Raw genomic sequence first — 23,990 nt, forward strand, 5'->3', positions numbered from 1 at the left:
TATTGGGCTGGGCACACTGGCTCAAGCCTGTAATCCCAGCACTTTGGGAGGCCGAGGAGGGTGGATCACCTGAAATCAGGAGTTTGAGACCAGCCTGGCTGACATGGTGAAACCTTGTCTCTACTAAAAATAGAAAAATCAGTAGGGTATGGTGGCGAGCACCTGTAATCCCAGCATACTCAGGAGGCTGAGGCAGAAAAATCGCTTGAACCTGGAAGGTGGAAGTTGTGGTGAGCCAAAATCGTACCATTGCACTTCAGCCTGGGTGACACAGGAAGACTCCATCTCAAAAAAAAGAAAAAGAAAAAGAAAAAGAAAAAAATAGAAATATCGGCCAGCCGAGGTAACTCATGCCTGTAAACTCAGCACTTTGGGAGGCCAAGGTGGGTGGATCACCTGAAATCAGGAGTTTAATCAAACAGCCTGGCCAACATGGCGAAACCCCGTCCCTAGTAAAAATTTTTTTAAATTAGCCAGGTGTGGTGGCGGGCACCTGTAATCTCAGCTACTCTGGAGGCGGAAGCAGGAAAACTGTCTGAACTCAGGAGGCAGAGGGCGCACTGAGCCCAGATTTTGCCACCGCACTCCACTCTGGGCAACAGTACAAAACTCTGTCTCAAAAAAAAAAAAAAGAAATATCACTCCCAATACTTGTCTTCCTGTGCCAAACTTAGGAGATACAATATCTACTAGGAGCTGAAAATAAGGAGGCAAATCCAGACATGTTTACTTGTGTTTATTCTTGTTTTTGTTTTTGTTTTTGTTTTTTCTTAAAAAAAAGATGAGGGAGAGAGGGAAATAACCCATAAACACTGCGAACAGGAACCAAGACTCCAAGACTTAGGCGTACTCTCTCTACCCTCAGCCTCAGTTCTCCAAGAGATTCCCACCCACCTGATTTTCTTTTAAACAAGACACCCAAATCAGCAGCAAAGGTACTCTGGGTAGTCACTGAGATTTTGAACACCGGGAAAAAGAGGGGGAAAGTCCAAAAAGTAGAAGTTGGGAAGACAAGGGAAGGATCGAGGGAGATGCTAGGCTCTGGAGGACAGAGCTGGGCCGCAAGAAGTGGAAGTAAGCCAGTATGGGGAGTACCCCTCCTGACTGCTGTTGCCCATATTCCCCCGGACCCCAGAGAGCCCCATGGTTTGTTCTGCAGTTCATTCCCTATTACCCAAAAGCCTCAGAGGCCTAACTCCAAGTCCTCTAACTCCTCTTCCAGTGCCCTCCTCCTGGCTAGCTTTTCCAGCTGCTCTTTGCTGGGCTGGCTGACTTCCCCAGCCTGGATCCGCTGCTGCAGCTCTTCCACCTGCCGGAGCTTTTTCTTTAGGTTCTTTATCTTCTTGGCTTTCTCAGTGATGGCAGCTGAGTCAGGCTGGTCAGATGCAGCTGTGGGGGCTGCCCTGGAGCCCTGTGGAGCACTGGGGAGTTGGGCTGTCTCTTCCAGGGACACCTTGTCAAGAGTCCGGCTCAAGGCCTCTGCCTCTCCTTTCTCTTGCTGCTGCCGCCTCTTCTCCTTTCGCTTCAGGTTGCGTTTGGCTGTCTTGGAGAGGCCTGGTTCACCACCTTCGGGCCTGGATGGGGTGACAGGAGCAGTGGCCTCAGGGCTGAGCCCTGGGGGCAATTCTGGTTTACTCTTGAAAAACTTCACATACTTGTTTTCATATCTGCATGAAACAGAGGATGTCAACAGTTTCAGAAAATCACTGACTTGTTGATCCCTTTTCTTAAAACTTCCAAACACTTCATCCTCATTACATTCTTGCTTCCTTTTTTGTTGTTGGTGTTGTTTTTGTGGGCTTTTGTCTGTTTTTTTTTCTTTTTGAGACAGAGTCTCACCCTGTCGCCAGGCTGGAGCCTCAGCTCACTGCAACATCTGCCTCCTGGGTTCAAGCAATTCTCCTGCCTCAGCTTCCCGAGTAGCTGGGACCACAGGCGCGCACCACCACGCCCAGCTAATTTTTTCTATTTTTAGTAGAGACGGGGTTTCACCATGTTGGCCAGGATGGTCTCGATCTCTTGACCTCGTGATCCGTCCGCCTCGGCCTCCCAAAGTGCTGGGATTACAGGCATGAGCCACCAAGCCCGGCCTGTCTGTTTTTGAGATGGAGTCTCGCTCTGTTGCCCAGGCCAGAGTACAGTGGTGCAGTCTTGGCTTACTGCAACCGAACCTGCTGGGTTCAAGCAGTTCTCATGCCTCAGCCTCCTGAGTACCTGGAATTACAGGCTTGTGCCACAACGCCTGGCTAATTTGTATTCTTAATAGAGATGGGGTTTCACCACATTAGCAAGGCTGCTCTTGAACTCCTGACCTCAGGTGATCCACCCACCTGGGCCTCCCAAAGTGCTCGGATTACAGATGTACACCACAGTGCCCAGCCACTTTTCTCTATTTATGTTCCCTCCCCAGCTTTCCTCTGCTCTGCAGGAGAGGTGCAGCGAAGTCCCTAGAACCTAAAGCTTTGGAGGTTCTGATGAACAGAGGTCAAAAGCATAGGACTACTGATCTGTAACACCCACTCATCCCTGAACCCCAGCCCCTTCCTCTCCTTTCTCAGATAGCTGTTCCTCCTTCCATTTCCTTGGGGCTTAGAAGAGTCCTCCCTGAACTTGCAGGCATAAGGATATTCTATCCTTCTGTAGGGACCCCATCAGAAAACCCCTCCTCAAGCCTAACCACGCACACTGGGACCTCCTCCTGGGGAACGTAGCCTTCTTTCACCCTCCGCTGCTTGCGCCAGGTTCCGTCAGGTCGCTGTGTTGAGGCGATATACTTGCCTAAAATAAGAAAGTTTAAGAATTACTCTTATTTTCAAAAATTTTACAAGATGAGACAAGAATGTATAAATGTACACGCCTTCTTTCAACACCCATTCATCCAAATGCAACCATTAAGGCTCCTTTTCTCATACCAACAGTCAGGCTCTCATCACTGAGTGCCTATACACTATACAACGAGCCATCCTTGCCATCAAAAAGCTTCTATTTGCATAATTTAGTAGGTAAGACAGGACAAGGACAGAGGAAGAATTATTTGAAAAAACCAAGGCAGTCAGGCATTGTGGTATGTGCCTGTAATCCCAGCTACTCCGGAGGCTGAGGCTGGAGGATCTCTTGAGTTCAGGAGTTCTGGGCTGTAATGTGCTATGCCAATTGGGTGTCTGCAGTAAGTTCAGCATCAATATGGTGACCTCCCAGGAGCGGGGGACCACCAGGTTGTCTAAGGAGGGAGCAGGGGACCACCAGGTTTCTGGCCCAGGTCGGAAACAGAGCAGATTGAGCCACTGCACTCCAGCCTGGTGACAGAGCAAGACTGTCTCAAAAAAAAAAAAAAAAAGAATACAAAAACCAAAAACCTAAGGCAACTGCGTGGGAAAATGAAAGGCGGTAAATGAATAAGAGGCTAAAAAGGGGCAAAAACCATAGGGAGGAGAAATGACAACAGCAGATGTTGTAAAGAAGGAGACATTTTTTAGATGGACCTTGAAAAATAGGTCAACTTTTAGGATTTCATTCTACAGATATGTAAACACTGGTATACAAAGGATATATTTAAAGGATATTTGGGGTTTCTTTTTTGTTTTGAAAAGGAGTTTTACTCTGTCACCCAGCCTGGAGTGGTGCAATCTTGGCTTACTGCAACCTCCACCTCCCAGGTTCAAGTGATTCTCTTGCCTCAGCCTCCCGAGTAGCTGGGATTACAGGCCCCTGCCACCATGCCCGGCTAATTTTTGTATTATTGGTAGAGACGGGGTTTTGCCATGTCAGACAGGCTAGTCTCAAACTCCTGACCTCAGGTGATCCACCTGCCTCAGCCTCCCAAATTGCTGAAATTATAGGCACTAGCCACTGCACCTGGCCTTTAAAGGGTATACGTTGATGCATAATTTAAATTAGCAAAAAGCTGAAAGCAACTTAAATGGCCATCAATAAATGAATAATTCGCCAGCACTTTAGGAGGCAGAGGCTGGTGGATCCCTTTAAAGCAGGTGTCCCCAAACTACGGCCAGCGGGCCACATGCGGCCCCCTGAAGCCATTTATCCAGCCCCTCGCCGCACTTCAGGAAGGGGCACCTCCTTCATTGGTGGTCAGTGAGAGGAGCACAGTATGTGGCGGCCCTCCAACGGTCTGAGGGACAGTGAACTGGCCCCCTGTGTAAAAAGTTTGGGGATGCCTGCTTTAAAGGAATACACTTTAAGGCTGGGTGCAGTGGCTCATGCCTATAATTCCAGCAATTTGGGAGGCCAAGGCGGGTTGGATCACCTGAGGTCAGGAGTTTGAGACTACTAGCCTGTCTGACATGGGGAAACCCCATCTTTACTACTAATATAAAAATTAGCCAGGCATGATGGCACACGTCTGTAATCCCAAATACTGGGAGGCTAAGGCACGAGAATCACCTGAACCTGGGAGGCGGAGGTTACAGAGTCTCAAAAAACCAAAGATGTTCTACACTGCATAGTGTTATGATATACTAAGTGAAAAAGTAAGCTGCAGGATATCGCGTGGAGTAGTCATCCTCAAACTTTATTTCAGAACCCCCTTTATAAACTGTTCTGTGGTAATATGGATATCATTATATAATATTTAAGAGATTATATTCATTAAGCTCATCTCCAAAGTATTTAAGTACATGGAAGCTATCAAGCTCAGAGTGGGAGATAAAAGTTTTCCAAAATTCTTGGCCAGGTGAGGTGGACATGTCTATAATCCCAGCACTTTTAGAGGCCAAGGTGGGCGGATCATCTGAGGTCAGGAGTCTGAGACCAGCCTGGTCAACATAGCAAAACCCCGTCTCTACTAAAAATACAAAAATTAGCTGGGCATGGTGGCACACGCCTATAGTCCCAGATACTCAGAAGCCTGTGGCAGGAAGAACTTCTTGAACCCGGGAGACAAAGGTTGCAGTGACCAGAGATTGCACCACTGCACTCCAGCTTGGGTGACAGAGTGAGACTCCATCTCGGAAAAATAATAAGTTTTCCAAAATTCTAATTTTCATTTGAGCATTTAAATTTTATCATTGGCAACAAATACCATCAGTTATTTTCCTTCATTTTCAGGAAAATGGCCATCAGATACTCAGGTCTGAATTACCATAGTTTGTCATATTCTTTTTCAAGTAAAAAAAAAAAGTTTTCCATGAAAAGAAAGTTTGTTCAGCTCGCAAATCAGACAACCATCCTACTTCTTTATGCAGCAGAAGTGTTTCATGCTTACTTCCCATTAGTCACAGAGAACACTAAAAAGATGTTTATTCAAGGGCTGGGCTTAATACAATTAATCCTTTTTTATTGTATCATCAATGATATCCTTAGGTGAAACTGGCATTTACAGCAAGTGTGTGGCAGGGAAGAACACAATGATTAGTATAGTTTGGTGCCACTGCCATGACAAAGGCATGCTTAGCTTACAGGGCCAGCAGTTTCAGCAACCATGTCTTTTTGTACCACTGGTAAAAAGTTAACCCCGTGAAAAAGACAAATCTTAGTATGATTGTGAGAATAGTTCTGCTTGCAGACCTCCCAAAAATCTTAGAGACCCCCTAAAAGGTCCTGGACCACACTTTGAGATAGCTGGTATAGAGTCTGGTACTTTTTTTTTTTTTTTTTTTTTTTTTTGAGATGGAGTTTTGCTCTTGTTGCCCAGCTTGGAGTGCAGCATCATCTTAGCTCACCACAAACTCTGCCTCCTGGGTTCAAGCAATTCTCCTGTCTCAGCCTGGGATTACAGATATGTGCCACCACACCCAGCTAATTTTATATTTTTAGTAGAGACAGGGTTTCTCCATATTGGTCAGGCTGGTCTCGAACTCCCAACCTCAGGTGATCCACCTGCCTCGGCCTCCCAAAGTGCTGAGATTACAGGTGTGAGCCACCACGCCTGACCAGTATGGTACTATTTTTGTTGGAGTAAGGGGCAACACATGTAGTCTGTATACAGGGACAAAGAAAAAAGGTATGCCAGGACACATGATTACCTTAAGAGAGAAACTTAACTTATATACATATATGTTTTGTTGTAGGATCACATGAGGCCAGGATTTCCAGACCAGCCTGGCCAACATGGCAAAACTCTGTCTCTACTAAAAATATAAAAATTGGCCGGGCGCAGTGGCTCAAGTCGGTAATCCCAGCACTTTGGGAGGCCGAGGCAGGTGGATCACGAGGTCAAGAGATCGAGACCATCCTGGTCAACAAGGTGAAACTCCGTCTCTACTAAAAACACAAAGAATTAGCTGGGCATGGTTGTGCATGCCTGTAATCCCAACTACTCAGGAGGCTGAGACAGGAGAATTGCCTGAACCCAGGAGGTGGAGGTTGCGGTGAGCCGAGATCGCACCATTGCACTCCAGCCTGGGTAACAAGGGCGAAACTCCGTCTCAAAAAAAAGAAAAAGAAAAAGAAAAAGAAAAAGAAAAAGAAAAAAAAAATATATATATATATATATATATATAAATTGGAGACTAGTCGAGGTGGTGCATACCTGTAATCCCAGCACTTTGGGAGGCCGAGGCTGGCAGATCAGTTAAGGTCAGCAGTTCAAGACCAGCCTGGCCAACATGGTGAAACCCCCATCTCCATTTAAAATAGAAAAATTAGCTGGGTGTGGTGGCAGGCTCCTGTAGTCTCAGCTACTAGGAAGGCCGAGGCAGGAGAATCTCTTAACTGGGAAAGTGGAGTTGGAGTGAGCCAAGATTGTGCCATTGTATTCCAGCCTGGCCGACAGAGTGAGACTCTATCTCAAAAAAATAAAAAAGTAAGTCTGGGCACAGTGGCTCACACCTGTAATCCCAGCACTTTGGGAGGCCAAGGTGGGTGGATTACTTGAGGTTAGGAGTTTGAGATCAGCCTGGGCGACATGATGAAATCCTGTCTCTACAAAAATACAAAAAACAGCCAGGTATGGGGGCAGGCACCTGTAATCCCAGATACTTGGGAAGGTGAGGCAGAAGAATTGCTTGAACTTGGGTGGCGGAGCTTGCAGTGAGCTGAGATCGCACCACTGCACTCTAGCCTGGGTGACAGAGTGAGACTCCATCTCAAAAAATAAAAATAAGTAAAAGAGGGCCGGGCGCGGTGGCTCAAGCCTGTAATCCCAGCACTTTGGGAGGCCGAGGCGGGTGGATCATGAGGTCAAGAGATCGAGACCATCCTGGTCAACATGGTGAAACCCCGTCTCTACTAAAAATACGAAACATTAGCTGGGCATGGTGGCGCGTGCCTGTAATCCCAGCTACTCAGGAGGCTGAGGCAGGAGAATTGCCTGAACCCAGGAGGCGGAGGTTGCGGTGAGCCGAGATCGTGCCATTGCACTCCAGCCTGGGTAACAAGAGCGAAACTCCGTCTCAAAAAAATAAAAATAAAAAATAAGTAAAAGAAATAAAAATACAAAAATTAGCTGGGCATGGTGGCACACTGGTAATGACAGCTACTGGGGAGACTGAGGCAAGAGAAGTGATTGAGCCAAGGAGACAGAGGTTGCAGTGAGCCAAGATTGTGCTACTGCACTCCAGCTTGGGTGACAGAGCAAAACTCTTTCTCAAAAAAAAAAAAGTCTAGGGCCTCCTACATGAATTATATATTATTACATGAATTGGTTTTTTGCTCAAAATGCAAATATCATTAATACATTAAAACAAAAAAGGCTGGGCACGGCAGCCCACACCTGTAATCCAGCACTTTGGGAGACCAAGGTGGGCAGATCACCTGAGGTCAGGAGTTTTAGACCAGCCTGACCAATGTGGAGAAACCCCATGTCTACTAAAAAGACAAAATTAGCCAGGCGTGGTGGCACATTCCTGTAATCCCAGCTACTTGGGAGACTGAGACAGAAGAATCACTTGAACCCAGAAGGCAGAGGTTGCGGTGAGCCGAGATCGTGTCGTTGCACTCCAGCCTGGGGAACAAGAGTGAAACTCCATCTCAAAAAAACAAAAAAAACAAAACAGTTCGTTCTCAAACAGAAACTCACACGTGGGAATGTCGATAGCATTTTCAGGCAATGGCAAATAGACCAGTCAGGCTGAGCCAGAGAGAAGGCTGGAATGTTCAGACCCTGAATACCAGTTAAAGAGTTTAATATCTGGCGCATGGCATGCATTCAACAAATATTTGTCCAATGAATGAATCCTTTATGCAAACTATTGTCTTAGGGCTTTGGATAAATGAATGAATACTTTATACAAAGCAGTGTTTTAGGGTATTTAATCTAGCATAATAAGAGGGTGACTCGGAAAAAAAAAAACAAAAAATCAGAGACCATGGAAACTAGTTAGGGAAAAAAATACTGTGATAATCCTGGCATGAAGGGATAGAATCAGCTCAAACAAAGGCACCAGAAAGGAAGAGACTAATGGCAGATACATTATCAAAGAATCAATAACACTTGGTAATTCACTGACTAGCAAAGGAGTAAGAGGGTTAGAAATCAAAGATAATTCAATACACTTTTTCTTTATTTTTATTTTTTAAGACAGATTCTGCTCTGTTGCCCAGGCTAAAGCGCAGTGGCGCAATCTATGTTCACCGCAACCTCCACCTCCTGGGTTCAAGCAATTCTCCTGCCTCAGCCTCCTGTGTAGCTGGGATTACAGGCGTGCACCACCACACCTGGCTAATTTTTATATTTTTAGTAGAGACGGGCTTTCACCATTTTGGTCAGGCTGGTCTCGAACTCCTGACCTCGTGATCTGTCCACCTTGGCCTCCCAACGTGCTGGGATTACAGGTGTGAGCCACCATGGCCAACACTCAATACATTTTTTCTTTTAGTAATCTCAGTCTCAATAATTTAGCATAAAGAAATAGTTAAAACAGGAAAAAATAAAAACAAAAAAAGACAGGAAGAGATAATCATATGAACATTATAGCATTATCAACAAACAGTGAAAGGCCAGGCACAGTGGCTCCTGCCTGTAATCCCAGCACGTTGGGAGGCCAAGATGGGAGGATCCCTTGAGCCCAGGCATTCATGACCAGCCTGGGTAATATAGGGAGACCCCCATCTCTAAGAACCATACAAAAATTGGCTGGGTATAGTTGGTGGCACGCAACTGTGGTATGAGCTACTCAGGAGGCTGACCCGTGTTGACAGAGATTCTGAACCAAATATGAGTAACCATGGCCTGTGACACAGACCTCAGAAGGTCCTGAGAACATGTGCCCTAGGTTCTTAGGGTTACTGCTTGGTTATATATATCATTTTTTTTTTTTTGAGACAGTCTCACTCTGTTGCCCAGGCTGAGTGCAGTGGCATGATCTCGGCTCACTGCAACCACCACCTCCCAGGTTCAAGCGATTCTCCTGCCTCGACCTCCCGAGTATCTGGGATTACAGGTGTGTACCACCACATCCAGCTAATTTTTGTATTTTTTTAGTAGATATAGGGTTTCACCATGCTGGCCAAACTGGTCTCAAACTCGTGACCTCATATGATCCGGCCACCTCGGCCTCCCAAAGTGCTGCCATTACAGGCATGAGCCCAGCCTGTTTTTTGTTTTTGTTTTTTTAGAAGGAGTTTCACTCTTGTTGCCCAAGCTGGAGTGGAGTGGTGGGATCTCAGCTCCCCACAACCTCCACTTCCCAGGTTCAAGGGATTCTCCTGCCTCAGCCTCCTGAGTAGCTAGGATTACAGGAATGTGCCACCATGCCTAGCTAATTTTGTATTTTTAGTAGAGACAGGGTTTTGTCATGTTAGCCAGGCTGGTTTTGAACTCCTGATCTCAGGTGATCCACCCGCCTCCGCCTCCCAAAGTACTAGGATTACAGGCATGAGCCACTGTGCCTGGCAGCCCAGCCTATTAATAGAGTTTTTTTAAACAAATGCAGATTTCCCCCCACAAAGGACTGCTTTTAATATATAGCAAGAAACATGTTTTGGAGTAAAATATTTTTATTTTCTTCCTTGTTATGTCAGAGTCAGATTATAAAGTAAGTAACAAGGCTGGGTATGGCTCACACCTGTAATCGAAGCACTTTGGGAGGCCAAGGTGGGTAGATCACCTGAGGTCAGGAGTTTGAAACCAGCCTGGCCAACATGGTGAAACCCCATCTCTACTGAAAATACAAAAATTAGCTAGGTATGGTAGCAGATGCTTGTAATCTCAGCTACTCACGAGGCTGAGGCAGGAGAATCACTTGAACCCAGGAGGCGGAGGTTGTGGTGAGCTGAGATTGCACCACTGCACTCCAACCAGGGTGACAAGAGCAAAACTCCAGCTCCAAAAAACCCCTCTGATAAGAATGTATGATTTGGAGGGCATGACTCCACAGACCCCTTAGATAAAAATTTTGGCAAGATTAAAAAAAAAAATCAGAGCTTAGTCCTTATGTGGGAGGATCAATTGAGTCTTGAACAACATATCAAGACATGATCTTTATTTTTTTTGAAAATAATGTGCAAGGCCGGTCACAGTGGCTCACGCTTGTAATCCCAACACTTTAGGGAGCTGAGGCAGGTGAGTCACCTGAAGTCAGAAGTTTGAGACCAGCCGGGCCAACATGGTGATACCCTGTCTCAACAAAAATACAAAAAAATTAGCTGAGCATGATGGCGCGTGCCTGTAGTCCCAGCTACTGGGGAGGCTGAGGTGAAAGAGCTGGCTTGAGTCTGGGAAGTGGAGGTTGCAGTGAGCCGAGATCATGCCACTGTGCTCCAGCCTGGGTGATGGAGCAAGACTCCATCTCAAAATAATTAAAAAAAGAAAATAATATGCAATAACGAAAATTATATTGGGGTGATACGATTATAACTTTTCTGTTAAAATTTTCCATTAATTTTGTTATTATATTGTGGGTTTTAAATATATATGATTTTAGCTTTCAAGCCTAAATGGCTTAGAGAATTACATAAAGGTACACAAAGGAGAGCGAAATTACTTTTAACCAGGTAATTCATAAAAGATTTTGTGGAAGACAGTATCTGTTGTGATCCTTGGAAGATGAGCAGGATTTTAGACAGATGGAGGTAGAGGTAGGATTGAGGTAAGAGGAGAAAGGAAGTATTTTAGCCATAGGACTATGAGCAAAATCACAAACAAAACTAGTCTCACCTCTACTTAAAATTCTTCCTGGATTCCTACTGTCCTCAGGATATTTACACAGATGATGGACCTGCACATAAAAGGCCCTCTTGATTTACCTCTTGCTAGTTTTCAGCCTTTTAGCATAAAGCCACTATACGCTCTCCTCTAGAAACAAATATTTGGCCGGTGGCAGTGGCTCATGTCTGTGATCCCAGCACGTTGGGAGGCCAAGGAGGGTGGATCTCCTGAGTTCAGGAGTTCGAGACCAGCCTAGCCAAGATGGTGAAACCGCGTCTCTACTAAAAATATAAAAATTAGCAGGCATTGTGGCAAGCACCTGTAATCCCAGCTACTTGGGAGCCTGAGGCAGAAGAGTCACTTGAACCCAGGAGGCGGAGGTTGCAGTGAGCCAAGATCACGCCATTGCACTCCAGCCTGGGCAACAAGAGGGAAACTATCCCAAAAGGGGAAAAAAAAAACAAAAAAAACCCAGAAACTGAAATACTGACAAATCTCAACCTGACCCATTTCTCTATTCTCTGTGCCTTTTTGCTTTTACTTCCTCTGGCCTGGAATAGACTACATTTGCTTATCTTGGTTCATTCCTATTGGTCTTTAAAGGTCAAATTCAAGTATAAACTCAAGGCAGCCTTCTTGACTTCCTTACCCCAAGCCAGGTTAAAAGTTGCTTTCCGTGCAGTCACAGCACCTGTTTTAGCTTTTATCACGTTCTTATGCTTAACATAATTATTTGCCTGTTTGAAAGCAGAGACTGTCTTTGAACTTCGTAGCAAAGAGCCTGGCCCACAGAAGACACTAAATATGGATTAAATTAATGAATAAATAAATGGGAGTATCTCATTAGGGAATAGCAAGAATCCAGAATGTTCTGGGCAAAAAGCATATATAATATGAAAAGAGACTCAGGGTAAATTAGTGAGACTATGAAAGGTCTCCAACCTCCACTGAGTTTGGACTGAAGCCTTACTTTGTAGAACACTGACGGCCAGTAAGGGAGTACAAGTGATCAGTTCAAAGCAATGCTCTAAGATTAACCTGAAAAATGTGTACCATAAACTAAAAGCAGAGAAAATAAAAGCAACAGCTGCAATGTGAGAGTTGACTTAGATGGTTTCTACAGGTATTGAAAGGAAAATGAAAGAAGTTCATTGTGAAGAATAAACCAACAAGATCCAAAGACTTACCAAGATGTAAATCAGAGAGGAAATAATCAAAACAGTGACACAGTGGATTCAATCTCATGCTTTTCACATGTATTCTTATTTTTCTCAATATACCATAGGGTACATGGTAATCACATTTATTCACACATGGATTTTAAATGTTTATTGAGCACATAACTCTTGTGCTAGACACTATAACAGAAGCTAGAGATACAACAATGAATAAAGCAAGCAAGGTTCTCACCTTTTTATAGTATACATTCTAGTGAGAAAGATAACAAACAAGAACACAAACTATTTTTTTTTTTTTTTTTTTTTTTGAGACGGAGTCTTGCTCTGTCGCCAGGCTGCAGTGCAGTGGCACAATCTCAGCTCACTGCAACCTCCGCCTCCTGGGTTCAAGCGATTCTTCCGCCTCAGCCTTCCGAGTAGCTGGGACCACAGGCGCATGCCACCATGTCCGACTAATTTTTGTATTTTTAGTAGAGATGGGGTTTCACCATGGTGGCCAGGATGGTCTCGATCTCTTGACCTCATGATCCGCCCGCCTCAGCCTCCCAAAGTGCTGGGATTACAGGCATGAGCCACCACGCCCAGCCGAACACAAACTATTTCTAATACCACTCTCGAATTTGGAAAATTGGGAAACTAAAAACTACTGATATAAACAAAGTCCACAAGAGAAAACAACTTTGTGGAAACAGTTCAATTCTAGACAAGCATTTTACATGGAATTTGAGACAAAGAGACAATACTAGAAACATGTATTTAAGTAGACTGCATAGAGATTATAGCTGAAGGCTTAGAAGTAAAGACAGACTGTAATGAAAGGCAGAGCAGAAGCTTCTTGAATGGCCATCCTGTATGGAAGCCCTCAGAGATACAAATAGCCCATTATCACAAAGGAGCACCTATTTTATGTTATCTTGGTTCCATCCTCTGGCCTTGATGGTATCCAAGGGTGAAGTCAAAAAGAAGGCAGAGGTTTGGCGGTTCCCACCCCTAGAAATAAAAACCAAGGGCAGAATATCAGGACTTTAAGATAATATCTTGCAGTCAAAAACTAGAGACTGGGGACTGCTACGATAAGAATTTTTTTAAGCTTTGTCATTTTCCCACATCTGCTGTTTTGTAATTTTCAATCTGTTTCCTTAAGTCGATCAGCAATAAAAACCCTTATACTGAAAGGGTCCTTGTTTCCAGGGGTTGCAGGTAGACAGTGAAAAGACAACAGCAAGGCATGGGAGAACTCCAAAGAGGTAGAGAACATGTTTGCCAAAGATACGAGACCTGCTTCAGATAAGAAAAGAGAGCTAAGTCACAGGTCTAAGCCTACAGATGATCTCAGGGGCAAAATGGTAAGACAGATTTCCAACATAGAGAAAAGATAACAAAGAAGATTAGAGCTGGAGGCATTACCCTGAAATAATGGTCACGATCATTTTCCTCAAGGAATAAAAGGCGCCAGCAACAACAGGAAATGATTCACAGGAAAGGAGGACCAGGACAGCCAGGGAGATCAAAAGTTTTAAGTAAAAGTAGGTGATGGCCGGAAGTGATGGCTAATGCCTGTCATCCCAGCACTTTGGGAGGCCAAGTTGGGCGGATCACAAGGTCAGCAGATGGAGACCATCCTGTAACACGGTGAATCCCCGTCTCTACTAAAAACACAAAAAAATCACCAGGTGGGGTGGCGCGTGCCTGTAGTCCCAGCTACTCGGGAGGCTGAGGTGGGAGGACTGCTTGAGCCCAGGAGTTCTGGGCTATAGTGTGCTATGCCGATCAGGTGTCCGCACTAAGTTCGGCATCAAAATATGGTGACTTCCCAGGAGTGGGAGACCACCAGGTTGCCAAAGGAAGGGTGAACCAGCCCAGGCCGGAAACAAGCAGGTCAAAACTCCCACGCTGATCAGTAGTGGGATTGCGCCTGTAAATGGCCACTGTACTCCAGCCAGGGCAATACAGCGAGACCCGTCTCTAAAAAATAATTAGAAGACGAATAAACAAAAATAAAATAAATACCAAAGTCAGCCGGGCATTGTGGCACGCACCTGTAGTCCCAGTTACTCAGGAGGCTGAGACAAGAGAATCACTCAAACCCAGGAGGCAAAGTTTGGAGTGAGCCGAGATTGCGCCACCACATTCCAGACAGGGCGACAGAACGAGACTGTCTTTAAAAAAAAAAAAAAACAGACCAGGCACAGCTGCTCACGCCTGTAATCCTAGCACTTTGGGAGGTTGAGGTGGGCAGATCACCTAAGGTCGAGAATTCGAGACCAGCCTGACCAACATGGAGAAACCCCATTTCTACTAAAAATACAAAAAATTAGCTAGGCATGATGGCACATGCCTGTAATTCCAGCTACTTAGGAGGCTGAGGCAGGAGAATCACTTGAACCTGGGAGAGAGGTTGCGGTGAGCCGAGACTGTGCCATTGCACTCCAGCCTGGGCAACAAGAGTGAAACTCTGTCTCAAAAAAAAAAAAAAAGTAAAGGTGGGTGAATCAAGAAGTCAGGAGTTCAAGACCAGCTTGGCCAACATGGTGAAACCTCATCTCTACTAAAAATGCAAAAAAAAATAGCCAGGCGCGGTGGCGGGCGCCTCTAATTCCAGCTACTCAGGAGGCTGAGACGGAGAATTGCTTGAACCGAGGAGGCAGAGGTTGCACTGAGCTGAGAGTATGCTACTGCACTCCAGCCTGGGCGATAGAACAAGGCTTCGTTTCAAAAAAAAAAAATTTTTAATGAAACAATTTACATGTTTGGCACCTGAAAAGTGTCCAGAACATTGTTCTGTAATTATTACTATTATGTAAGGGTCATTGTATGGGTTAGAAATTAGTATATATGGCCCGGCGTGGTGGCTCACGCCTGTAATCCAAGCACTTTGGAGGCCAAGGCAGGGGATCATCTGAGGTGGGAGTTCAAGACCAGCCTGACCAACATGGTGAAACCCCATCTTATTAAAAAAAAGAAATTACTAGCCGGGCGCGGTGGCTCAAGCCTGTAATCCCAGCACTTTGGGAGGCTGAGGCGGGTGGATCACGAGGTCGAGAGATCGAGACCATCCTGGTCAACATGGTGAAACCCCGTCTCTACTAAAAATACTAAAAATTAGCTGGGCATGGTGGCGCATGCCTGTAATCCCAGCTACTCAGGAGGCTGAGGCAGGAGAATTGCCTGAGCCCAGGAGGCGGAGGTTGCGGTGAGCCGAGATCGTGCCATTGCACTCCAGCCTGGGTAACAAGAGCGAAACTCCGTCTCAAAAAAAAAAAAAAAAAAAAATTACTATATATGGCCAAGTATCAGGCATAGTACTTGCGCCATTCTAAGTGCCTGCTAAAATTCTAGTTTCTGTTGTCCTGCAAATATTACTGTGAGCTCCTGAACTAGTCATCTTATCTCCAGTCCCTCTAGTTTCATTTCTTCTGATACACTGCTACCAGATTACTGCTTCTTAAGTACAAATTTAGTTATGTAATTTTTGTTCAATATGATTCATCAACCCAGAGTCTGCTGTTATATTTGGCATATATCTTTCTAAACTTTTTTAAACATAGCAGAATCAGATGGTATATACATTTTTATATCTTGCGTTTTCATTTAGCCCTATGAGGTAAATGTTTTTCCTTGCTATTAAAAACCTCTATAAACATCTTTATAATATTGGCAGAGTGTTTTATGGTTTGGGTATGCACCCTATTTTACCTTTCTTCTGTTACTGGGCTTTTAAATTATTTTCAGAATTTTTATTAGAACACTATGAATGTTTTAGTGCATGCATCTTGGTCTGCATTTAGGGTTATTTTCCTTTTTTTTTTTTTTTGTTTTTTTTGAGCTGGAGTCTCACTCTGTCGCCAGGCCGGAGTATAGTAGAGTGATCTTGGCTCACTGCAACCTCCGCCTCCTGGGTTCAAGCAATTCTCTGCCTAGCCTCCCAAGTAGCTGGAATTAGAGGTGCCCGCCACCACGCCTGGCTAATTTTTTTGTATTTTTAGTAGAGACAGGGTTTCACCATGTTGGCCAAGCTGGTCTTGAACTCCTGACCCCTCGTGATTCACCCACCTCGGCCTCCCAAAGTGCTGGAATTACAGGCGTGAACCACTGAGCTGGGCCTATTTCATTTAAATTTTAATTGTCATAATAATCCTGTGTTGCAGGAGTTATTCCAATTTCATTAATGAGAAAACTAAGGCTTAGATTCCCAAGGCCATATAGCTCACACGTACTGAAGATGGGATAAGGGTAACAGCAGTAGGAATAAAATAATATTTTGATAACTGATATATGTGAGGGCAAGAGAAAAATACAAGATGATGCAAAAATAATACTCCCAGCTGGGCATGGTGGCTCAAGCCTGTAATCCCAGCACTTTGGGAGGCCGAGGCGGGTGGATCACAAGGTCAAAAGATCGAGATCATCCTGGTCAACATGGTGAAACCCCATCTCTACTAAAAATACAAAAAATTAGCTGGGCGTGGTGGCACGTGCCTGTAATCCCAGCTACTCAGGAGGCTGAGGCAGGAGAATTGCCTGAACCCAGGAGGCAGAGGTTGCGGTGAGCCGAGATCATGCCATTGCACTCCAGACTGGGTAACAAGAGCGAAACTCCGTCTCAAAAAAAAAAAAAATTATAATAATAATAATACTCCCATATAAATAAAAACACCTAGTGATTAGATCTTAGTTTCTAACATTATTCTTCAGTAAAAAGAACAAGGACTTCATAGAGAAATGGCAGACCGTGGGACTGGAGCAGAGAACAAAATCATACCTGCAATGATGGTGAATGTCAAAGGGAGATGGGTCAAGTAAAAAACTAAGAGTTCCCAATGTTCAAAACTTGAACATTTAAGCAATAAAGCAAGTAAAATAGTACTGGATTATAATCTAACATATAAAATAAACATCTGTAAGTCCATACTGATATAAATGAATAAATAAACAAAGGAGAAGAGAAAAATCTCCTGGGCAGAATGCCAAATAATGTGGTTTTTTTGTGTTTTTTTTTTTTTTTTTTTTCCTCTTTTTTTTTTTATTGCATTTTAGGTTTTGGGGTACATGTGATGAACATGCAAGATTGTTGCATAGGTACACACATGGCAGTGTGCTTTGCTGCCTTCCGTCCCCTCACCTGTATCTGTCATTTCTCCCCATGCTATCTCTTCCCATTTTTTGTGTTTTTTTTTGTTTTGTTTTTTGTTTTTGTTTTTTTGAGACGGAGTTTCGCTCGTTACCCAGGCTGGAGTGCAATGGCGCGATCTCGGCTCACCGCAACCTCCACCCCCTGGGTTCAGGCAATTCTCCTGCCTCAGCCTCCTGAGTAGCTGGGATTGCAGGCATGTGCCACCATGCCCAGCTAATTTTTTGTATTTTTAGTAGAGACGGGGTTTCACCATGTTGACCAGGATGGTCTTGATCTCTTGACCTTGCGATCCGCCCGCCTCGGCCTCCCAAAGTGCTGGGATTACAGGCTTGAGCCACCGTGCCCGGCTAATAATGTGTTTTTTTTTTTTTTTTTTTTTTTTTAATTGCTTTTTTGAGACAGGGTATCACTCTCACAAGGGCTGGAGTGCAGTGCCACAATCACAGCTCAATGCAGCCTCAACCTCCCTGGCTCAAACAATCCTCCCCTCTCAGCCTCTCTGAGTAGCTGGGACCACAGGTGTATGCCACCTTACCCAGCTCATTTTTTTAAAAAATCTTTTTGTAGACACAAGGTCTCGCTATGTTGCTTAGGATGGCCTCAAGCAAGCCTCCAGCCTCAGCCTCCCAAAGGGCTGGGATTACAGGCATAAACCACCATGCCTAGCCCTTAATCTGTTTTTATGAAGAACACAACTCTCTATTCCTTATGTATAGGCTAGGAATAGTGACTTCCCTACAGTATGGAAAGGAAGGGGGTAAAGAGTAACTTCACAGTGAAGCCTTACAAACAGTATCTCTGCCAGATGATCATGGTCAATACTAACAGGCTGAGCATAGTGGCTCATGCCTATAATCCCAGAATTTTGGTAGGCCAAAAGGGAAAAACACCTTGAGTCCAGGAGTTCAAGACCAGCCCAGGCAACATAGTGAGATCTCAGCTTTTCCAAAAAAAAAAAAAAAAAAAAAAAAAAAAAAAAAAAATTAGCCAGTCATGATAGCATACGCCCGTGGTCCTAGATACTCAGGAGGCTGAGGTGGGAGAATCGATTGAGCCTGGGAGGTCAAAGCTTCAGTGAGCCATGATGGTGTCACCACACTCCAGCCAGGGCAATAGAGCAAGACCCTGTCTCAAAATAACAAACAAAAAAATTAACAGTAAAAAATCATTGTGATGCTATGTACCCTGATATGATGTGATAAAAATGTCACTTTACCTCTGTGGTCTTCCTCCCCAAAACACAAAACCAAGTCTGTGAATCATGAGAAACATATCAGACAATATCCAACAGAAGGACATCCTACAAAATACCTGATCAGGGCAAAGTGTGGTGGCTGATGCCTGTAATCCCAGCACTTTGGGAGGCCGAGGTGGGCAGATCACGACGTCAAGAGATCGAGACCATCCTGGCCAACATGGTGAAACCCCATCTCTACTAAAAATACAAAAATTAGCCGGGAGTGACAACATGTGCCTACAGTCCCAGCTACTCAGGAGGCTGAGGTAGGAGAATCACTTGAACCCAGAAGGTGGAGGTTGCAGTGAGCTGAGATCAGGCCACTGCACTCCAGCCTGGTGACAGAGCAAGACTCAGATTTAAAAAAAAAAAAAAAATACCTGGTCGGGCACAGTGGCTCACGCCTGTAATCCCAGCACTTTGGGAGGCCGAGGCAGGTGGATCACAAGGTCAAGAGATCGAGACCATCCTGGCCAACACGGTGAAACCCTGTTTCTACCAAAAAATAAAAAAATTAGCTGGGCATGGTGGCACACACCTGTAGTCCCAACTACTTGGGAGGCTGAGGCAGGAGAATTGCTTGAACCTGGGAGGCGGAGGTTGCAGTGAGCCAAAGTTGCACCACTGCACTCCAGCCTGGTACCTGATGACAGTGCGAGACTCTGTCTCAAAAAAAAAAAAAACATGACCAGTACTCCTCTCAAAACTCAAGGTCATTGAAAACAAGGAAAGCCTGAGAAAATGTTAAAGCCAAGAGGAACTTAAGCAGACATGAAAACTAAATGTAATGTAGTACCCTGTGTAAGATCCTGGAACAACAACAAAAATTAGGTAAAAAGGTCAGATGCGATGGCTCATGCCTGTAATCCCAACACTTTGGGAAGCAGAAGTGGCGGATCACCTGAGGCCAGGGATTTGAGACCAGCCCAACCAATATGGTGAAACTCCATCTCTACTAAAAATATAAAAATTAGCCAAGCGTGTAGGCACATGCCTCTAGTCCCAGCTACTCAGGAGGTTGAAGCAAAAGAATCGCTTGAACCTGGGAGGCACAGAGGTTGCAGTGAGCCAAGATCGTGCCACTGCACTACAGCCTGGATGGCAGAGCCAGATTCGGTCTCAAAAATAATAATAATAATAATAATTAGAAGCCATGATCTTGGCAAAAGTTAACATTAAGTTATATTGAATCTGCTACCTTCTTTGCTTTTTCTTCAGCAACATGCTGTGGCCTAGAAGCAGAAGATGAGAAAATAGTTGATGGGTATGATCAGAGATAACAGAAGTGACTGCTTAGTATAGAAAATCAAAATGAATAAAGAAAGCGGGCCGGGCGCGGTGGCTCAAGCCTGTAATCCCAGCACTTTGGGAGGCCGAGGCGGGTGGATCACGAGGTCAAGAGATCGAGACCATCCTGGTCAACATGGTGAAACCCCGTCTCTACTAAAAATACAAAAAATTAGCTGGGCATGGTGGCACGTGCCTGTAATTCCAGCTACTCAGGAGGCTGAGGCAGGAGAATTGTCTGAACCCAGGAGGCAGAGGTTGCGGTGAGCCGAGATCGCGCCACTGCACTCCAGCCTGGGTAACAAGAGCGAAACTCCGTCTCAAAAAAAAAAAAAAAAAAGAAAGCAATGAGGATATTATCAAAGTGGTTGGTCACAGAGGTCTAGCTGGGCAGCACCAAAGGCCATAAGGTCTGACAGATCCAATGGAATGGGAAGGTCAGGAACCAGAGAACGTCAGGACGAAAAGCTGACGCTGTGGGTTTAAGATAGTGAAACAGTTGACTGGTAAGGAGGCTAAAGTGATGGGGAGCGCCTGAAGAAAAACCAGTGTCCTAGATGAGGTCCATGTTGTAGTGATTCTGATGTGCAAATGGTTTGAAAATACATAGGAAAGTCAACCATCTCATGCTGAGGAACTATGAGATCAGAGTCTCCATCCAATGGTGCTGAAGACACTGAAAATGACAGCAAGAAAAAGAGGAGAGAAAAAAATATGATGCAATAGGTGTGGGTCCTTGTGGGCAGTAAATGATGGCACTAAAGTTTTACAGAAACTGCTATCATTGCATGGCAACACCTTCCATGAGAATTAGAGTGACAGTGGTAGATCAATGATCTGGACATAGTTAAGGAAAACAAAAAAGCAGTTTATTCCTTCTTCTCTTCCACATAGTCACGGAGAACAAAAACCAGCTTTTAGTGGCAAGGTAGGGTGAGATGTGATACCTGGATTTTCACTGAGTCAGGGTAAAGAAAATGATTAAGAGTAAAGAGAAGTTGGCCAGGCGCGGTGGCTCACACGCCTGTAATCCCAGCACTTTGGGAGGCTGAGGTGGGCAGATCATGAGGTCAAGAGATTGAGACCGCCGGGCGCGGTGGCTCAAGCCTGTAATCCCAGCACTTTGGGAGGCCGAGGCGGGTGAATCACGAGGTCGAGAGATCAAGACCATCCTGGTCAACATGGTGAAACCCCGTCTCTACTAAAAATACAAAAAATTAGCTGGGCATGGTGGCGTGTGCCTGTAATCCCAGCTACTCAGGAGGCTGAGGCAGGAGAATTGCCTGAACCCAGGAGGCGGAGGTTGCGGTGAGCCGAGATCGCGCCATTGCACTCCAGCCTGGGTAACAAGAGCGAAACTCTGTCTCAAAAAAAAAAAAAAAAAAAAAAAAAAAGAGATTGAGACCATCCTGGTCAACAGAGTGAAACTCCGTCTCTGCTAAAAATACAAAAATTAGCTGGGTGTGGTGGCGTGTGCCTGTAGTCTCAGCTATTTGGGAGGCTGAGGCAGGAGAATTGCTTGAACCCAGGAGGCGGAGGTTGCAGTGAGCCGAAATCGCGCCATTGCACTCAAGCCTGGGCAACAAGAGGGAAACTCCGTCTCAAAAAAAAAAAAAGAGTAAAGAAAAGTTTATTGGATAAGTAGCATTTTCAAACCACACATTAAAAGTTGGTAATTAATGAAGGAGCTACAGTACTGGGTAGAGAACGGAAGGAAAGAGGTAGTACCACTTTAAATTGTGAGGTTGGAGGTAAGTAGCAGCAACCTGGGTTGTCACCAGGTACCATAAGATAGGTGGGCTGAGGTGTAAGGAACATGGAAAGCAGCAAAGAAGCAAAAATGGCACATTTTAAAACAGACCGTGTGTACCAAGGCACAGGCACAGTGTTGCTTCTACAGACTACACATATGAGGGCTACAAAAACAGAAACACTTTGCACTTGAACAGCGTTTTATAAATTGCTTTCACATATATTATCTTACTTGATTATCACTGGATAGCTATTACCACTATGCACATTTTTCTAAAGATGAGGCCATTAGGAAGGGACAAAACCATGACAAAAGCTGTGATTCTCCGTTTTTAACACATACACCTCACATACACAGCAGACACTTCAGCATCTCAGCCAGCCAGTCTATAAATTCTTCCCTAGCCAGAAGGAAGAGTGAGTTTTATCCACTTGTCAAAGGAGTTGGGAGAAAAGCCACTAGACACTTTCCAGTTTGCCTTCTCCCACCTTAGACCCCCCTCAATTTCTATCACCATCACGGGAGAAGGTAGAGAAGGGTAGTTCTATCAAGGAGAAAACTAAAGCTGAAAGTTATATGAGGATCCTCTTCCCTTCACACCTCTGGACCTCAGTGACCCAACAAATGAAGCTAAGGAAGAGGAAAAAGCACTATGTGGAAACGAGGAGGTCTCCAGCAAATAAAGCTTCGAGAAAAATAATGAAAACGGAGCTGGGGCAGGGCAGAAAGCAAGTATAGCTGAAATGGGGGAGGGGAAAAGGAGGAGGGCAGGAATTGGAGGGAGCTGAGAGTGTAGGAGCCCCCAAGGCTGAAGAACCTAAAGGAGATATGAGTCCTCCAACTGCTGGAGAAAAGCTAAGGACCCGTGAGGGTCCTGAAACAGGGACTAGCACTGAAGGACCCCAGGGTGTGGGTGACCGGAAGCAGAGACCCCCAAACACGAGACCAGAAGGGGGCGCAGGAGACAACCCGTAGGAGAGAATGAATGGGGAAGGCGGTCCAGGGGGCGGGGCAAAGGAGGGGCCCCGGGATGGGCGGGGCACAGACCCCTTTCCAAGTCCGAACCCCTGCCCCGAGAGCCCGGAGAGAAGCGGCTCCGCGCCTCCCGCACTCACCGCCGGTCTCGTCAGTAACATAGGGAGTCGCCATCTTGAAAACGCAAACCACTTCCGGCGTGAGCGGGCTGGGGTCCCGCCCCCCTCCCCACCGGAAGTGGAGTCCCAATCGTAGCAAGCCACCATCTTAGCCTTAAAGGGAGAGTGCACCATTTCATGGGCGGAGGTGGAGGAGGAGGAAGAGGGGAGAAGCTGAAATAGTTAATAAAATAAAGCCTTGGGCTCTTTTACTGCCACCGATACCATTATTGAGCGCTTGCTGCGTATAAAACAGTCCTAGGGGAGCCAAGAGAAGTTCCGAGGCACAGTCCCTCTCATCCCAGGGACTCCTCGTACGTCCAGGACCTGTGAGGGAAAAGGGCGCAAGGCCCACCTGCCCTCAGAAAGAGGGGCTTCTAAATGAAGACAGGAAGAATATCCAGGCTATTCTTCCTGCACCCAGATCCCAGAGCGGCTTGACGTGGGGCAGGCAAACTCCAAGAAGGCACTGGGGCGCGCGAATGTTTCTGGGGACGGTTGGGAGACCCCCTGTAGCCCTCTCTAAGAAGGCGGGGAGGTCGAATTCGCGTGCCGATTGCTACCGGCCGCCCCACTCAACCTCCAGAGACCCGCGGGAGGGGCGCGCAAGGCGGAGGGCGCCGCGGGTCGGTCACCTGTCTCCGTAGCCACAGGGTTGCCGGCAGCTTCCATGGCCGAAGAGGCAGCAGGCCAGGTTGGGCGGGCGGCCCTGGCCTGGCTCTGCCCCGCTGGGCGGCGCCGAGGATTCGGCGGCGAAGTGACGGGGGCCGTAGTTGCTTCTGGCCTCGACCTCCCAGCCCTGAGTGCCTCCTTGGGCTGGGCCCTAGGGTCGGAGGGCAGGGTGAAGGCTTCTGGGCGGACCTACTGAAGTATTCTAATGAACCTCGTCCTACCGCCGGGGAGCTAAAGCCGGGCAGCTCGCCAATAATCCGGTCCCCTAGAGTCACTCCATTTGTGATCCTGCCCTGCCCTGTACCTCCCTATTCTTCCGACGAACCCAAATGCCCTCCCTCCGCCGCCCATTTCATCAACTGTTGTTCCTTCAGGGCTGAGTCCTGTTAAACTTGTTTCCCCCTACAGCCTGGGAGGGGCCGGCTACAGGTTCCTCTCCCCAGGTGTCAACTGTGCCCTCCTCCACCCTCGTAGAGCTTTTTCCTTATCAACTCTTTACCTTTCTGCATATATCCGCACTTTGGCTTAGGTTAATGTCCAGTAGTACCCCTG

At 45.8% G+C, this 23,990-nt stretch overlaps 1 protein-coding gene across 2 annotated transcripts; it reads right to left on the reverse strand.

Annotated features, from left to right (window-relative positions):
• Nucleotides 1-721: 721 nt before the first annotated feature.
• Nucleotides 722-23,787, reverse strand: PYM1 (PYM homolog 1, exon junction complex associated factor). Of its 2 annotated transcripts, none has more exons than XM_010349945.3 (3): nt 23,402-23,787; nt 2,685-2,778; nt 722-1,667 (listed from the first exon to the last, which is right to left on the reverse strand). In XM_010349945.3, the coding sequence occupies exons 1-3, from the start codon at nt 23,436-23,438 to the stop codon at nt 1,184-1,186; spliced, it is 615 nt and encodes a 204-aa protein (XP_010348247.1). In that variant the 5' UTR covers nt 23,439-23,787; the 3' UTR covers nt 722-1,183. The 2 variants fall into 2 exon arrangements, with proteins under 2 accessions (XP_010348247.1, XP_003939357.1); XM_003939308.4 differs by lacking the exon at nt 23,402-23,787 and adding an exon at nt 22,749-23,357.
• Nucleotides 23,788-23,990: the final 203 nt, after the last annotated feature.

This window comes from Saimiri boliviensis, chromosome 7, assembly GCF_048565385.1.
Source record: "Saimiri boliviensis isolate mSaiBol1 chromosome 7, mSaiBol1.pri, whole genome shotgun sequence".
NCBI classification, from domain to species: Eukaryota; Metazoa; Chordata; class Mammalia; order Primates; family Cebidae; genus Saimiri; species Saimiri boliviensis.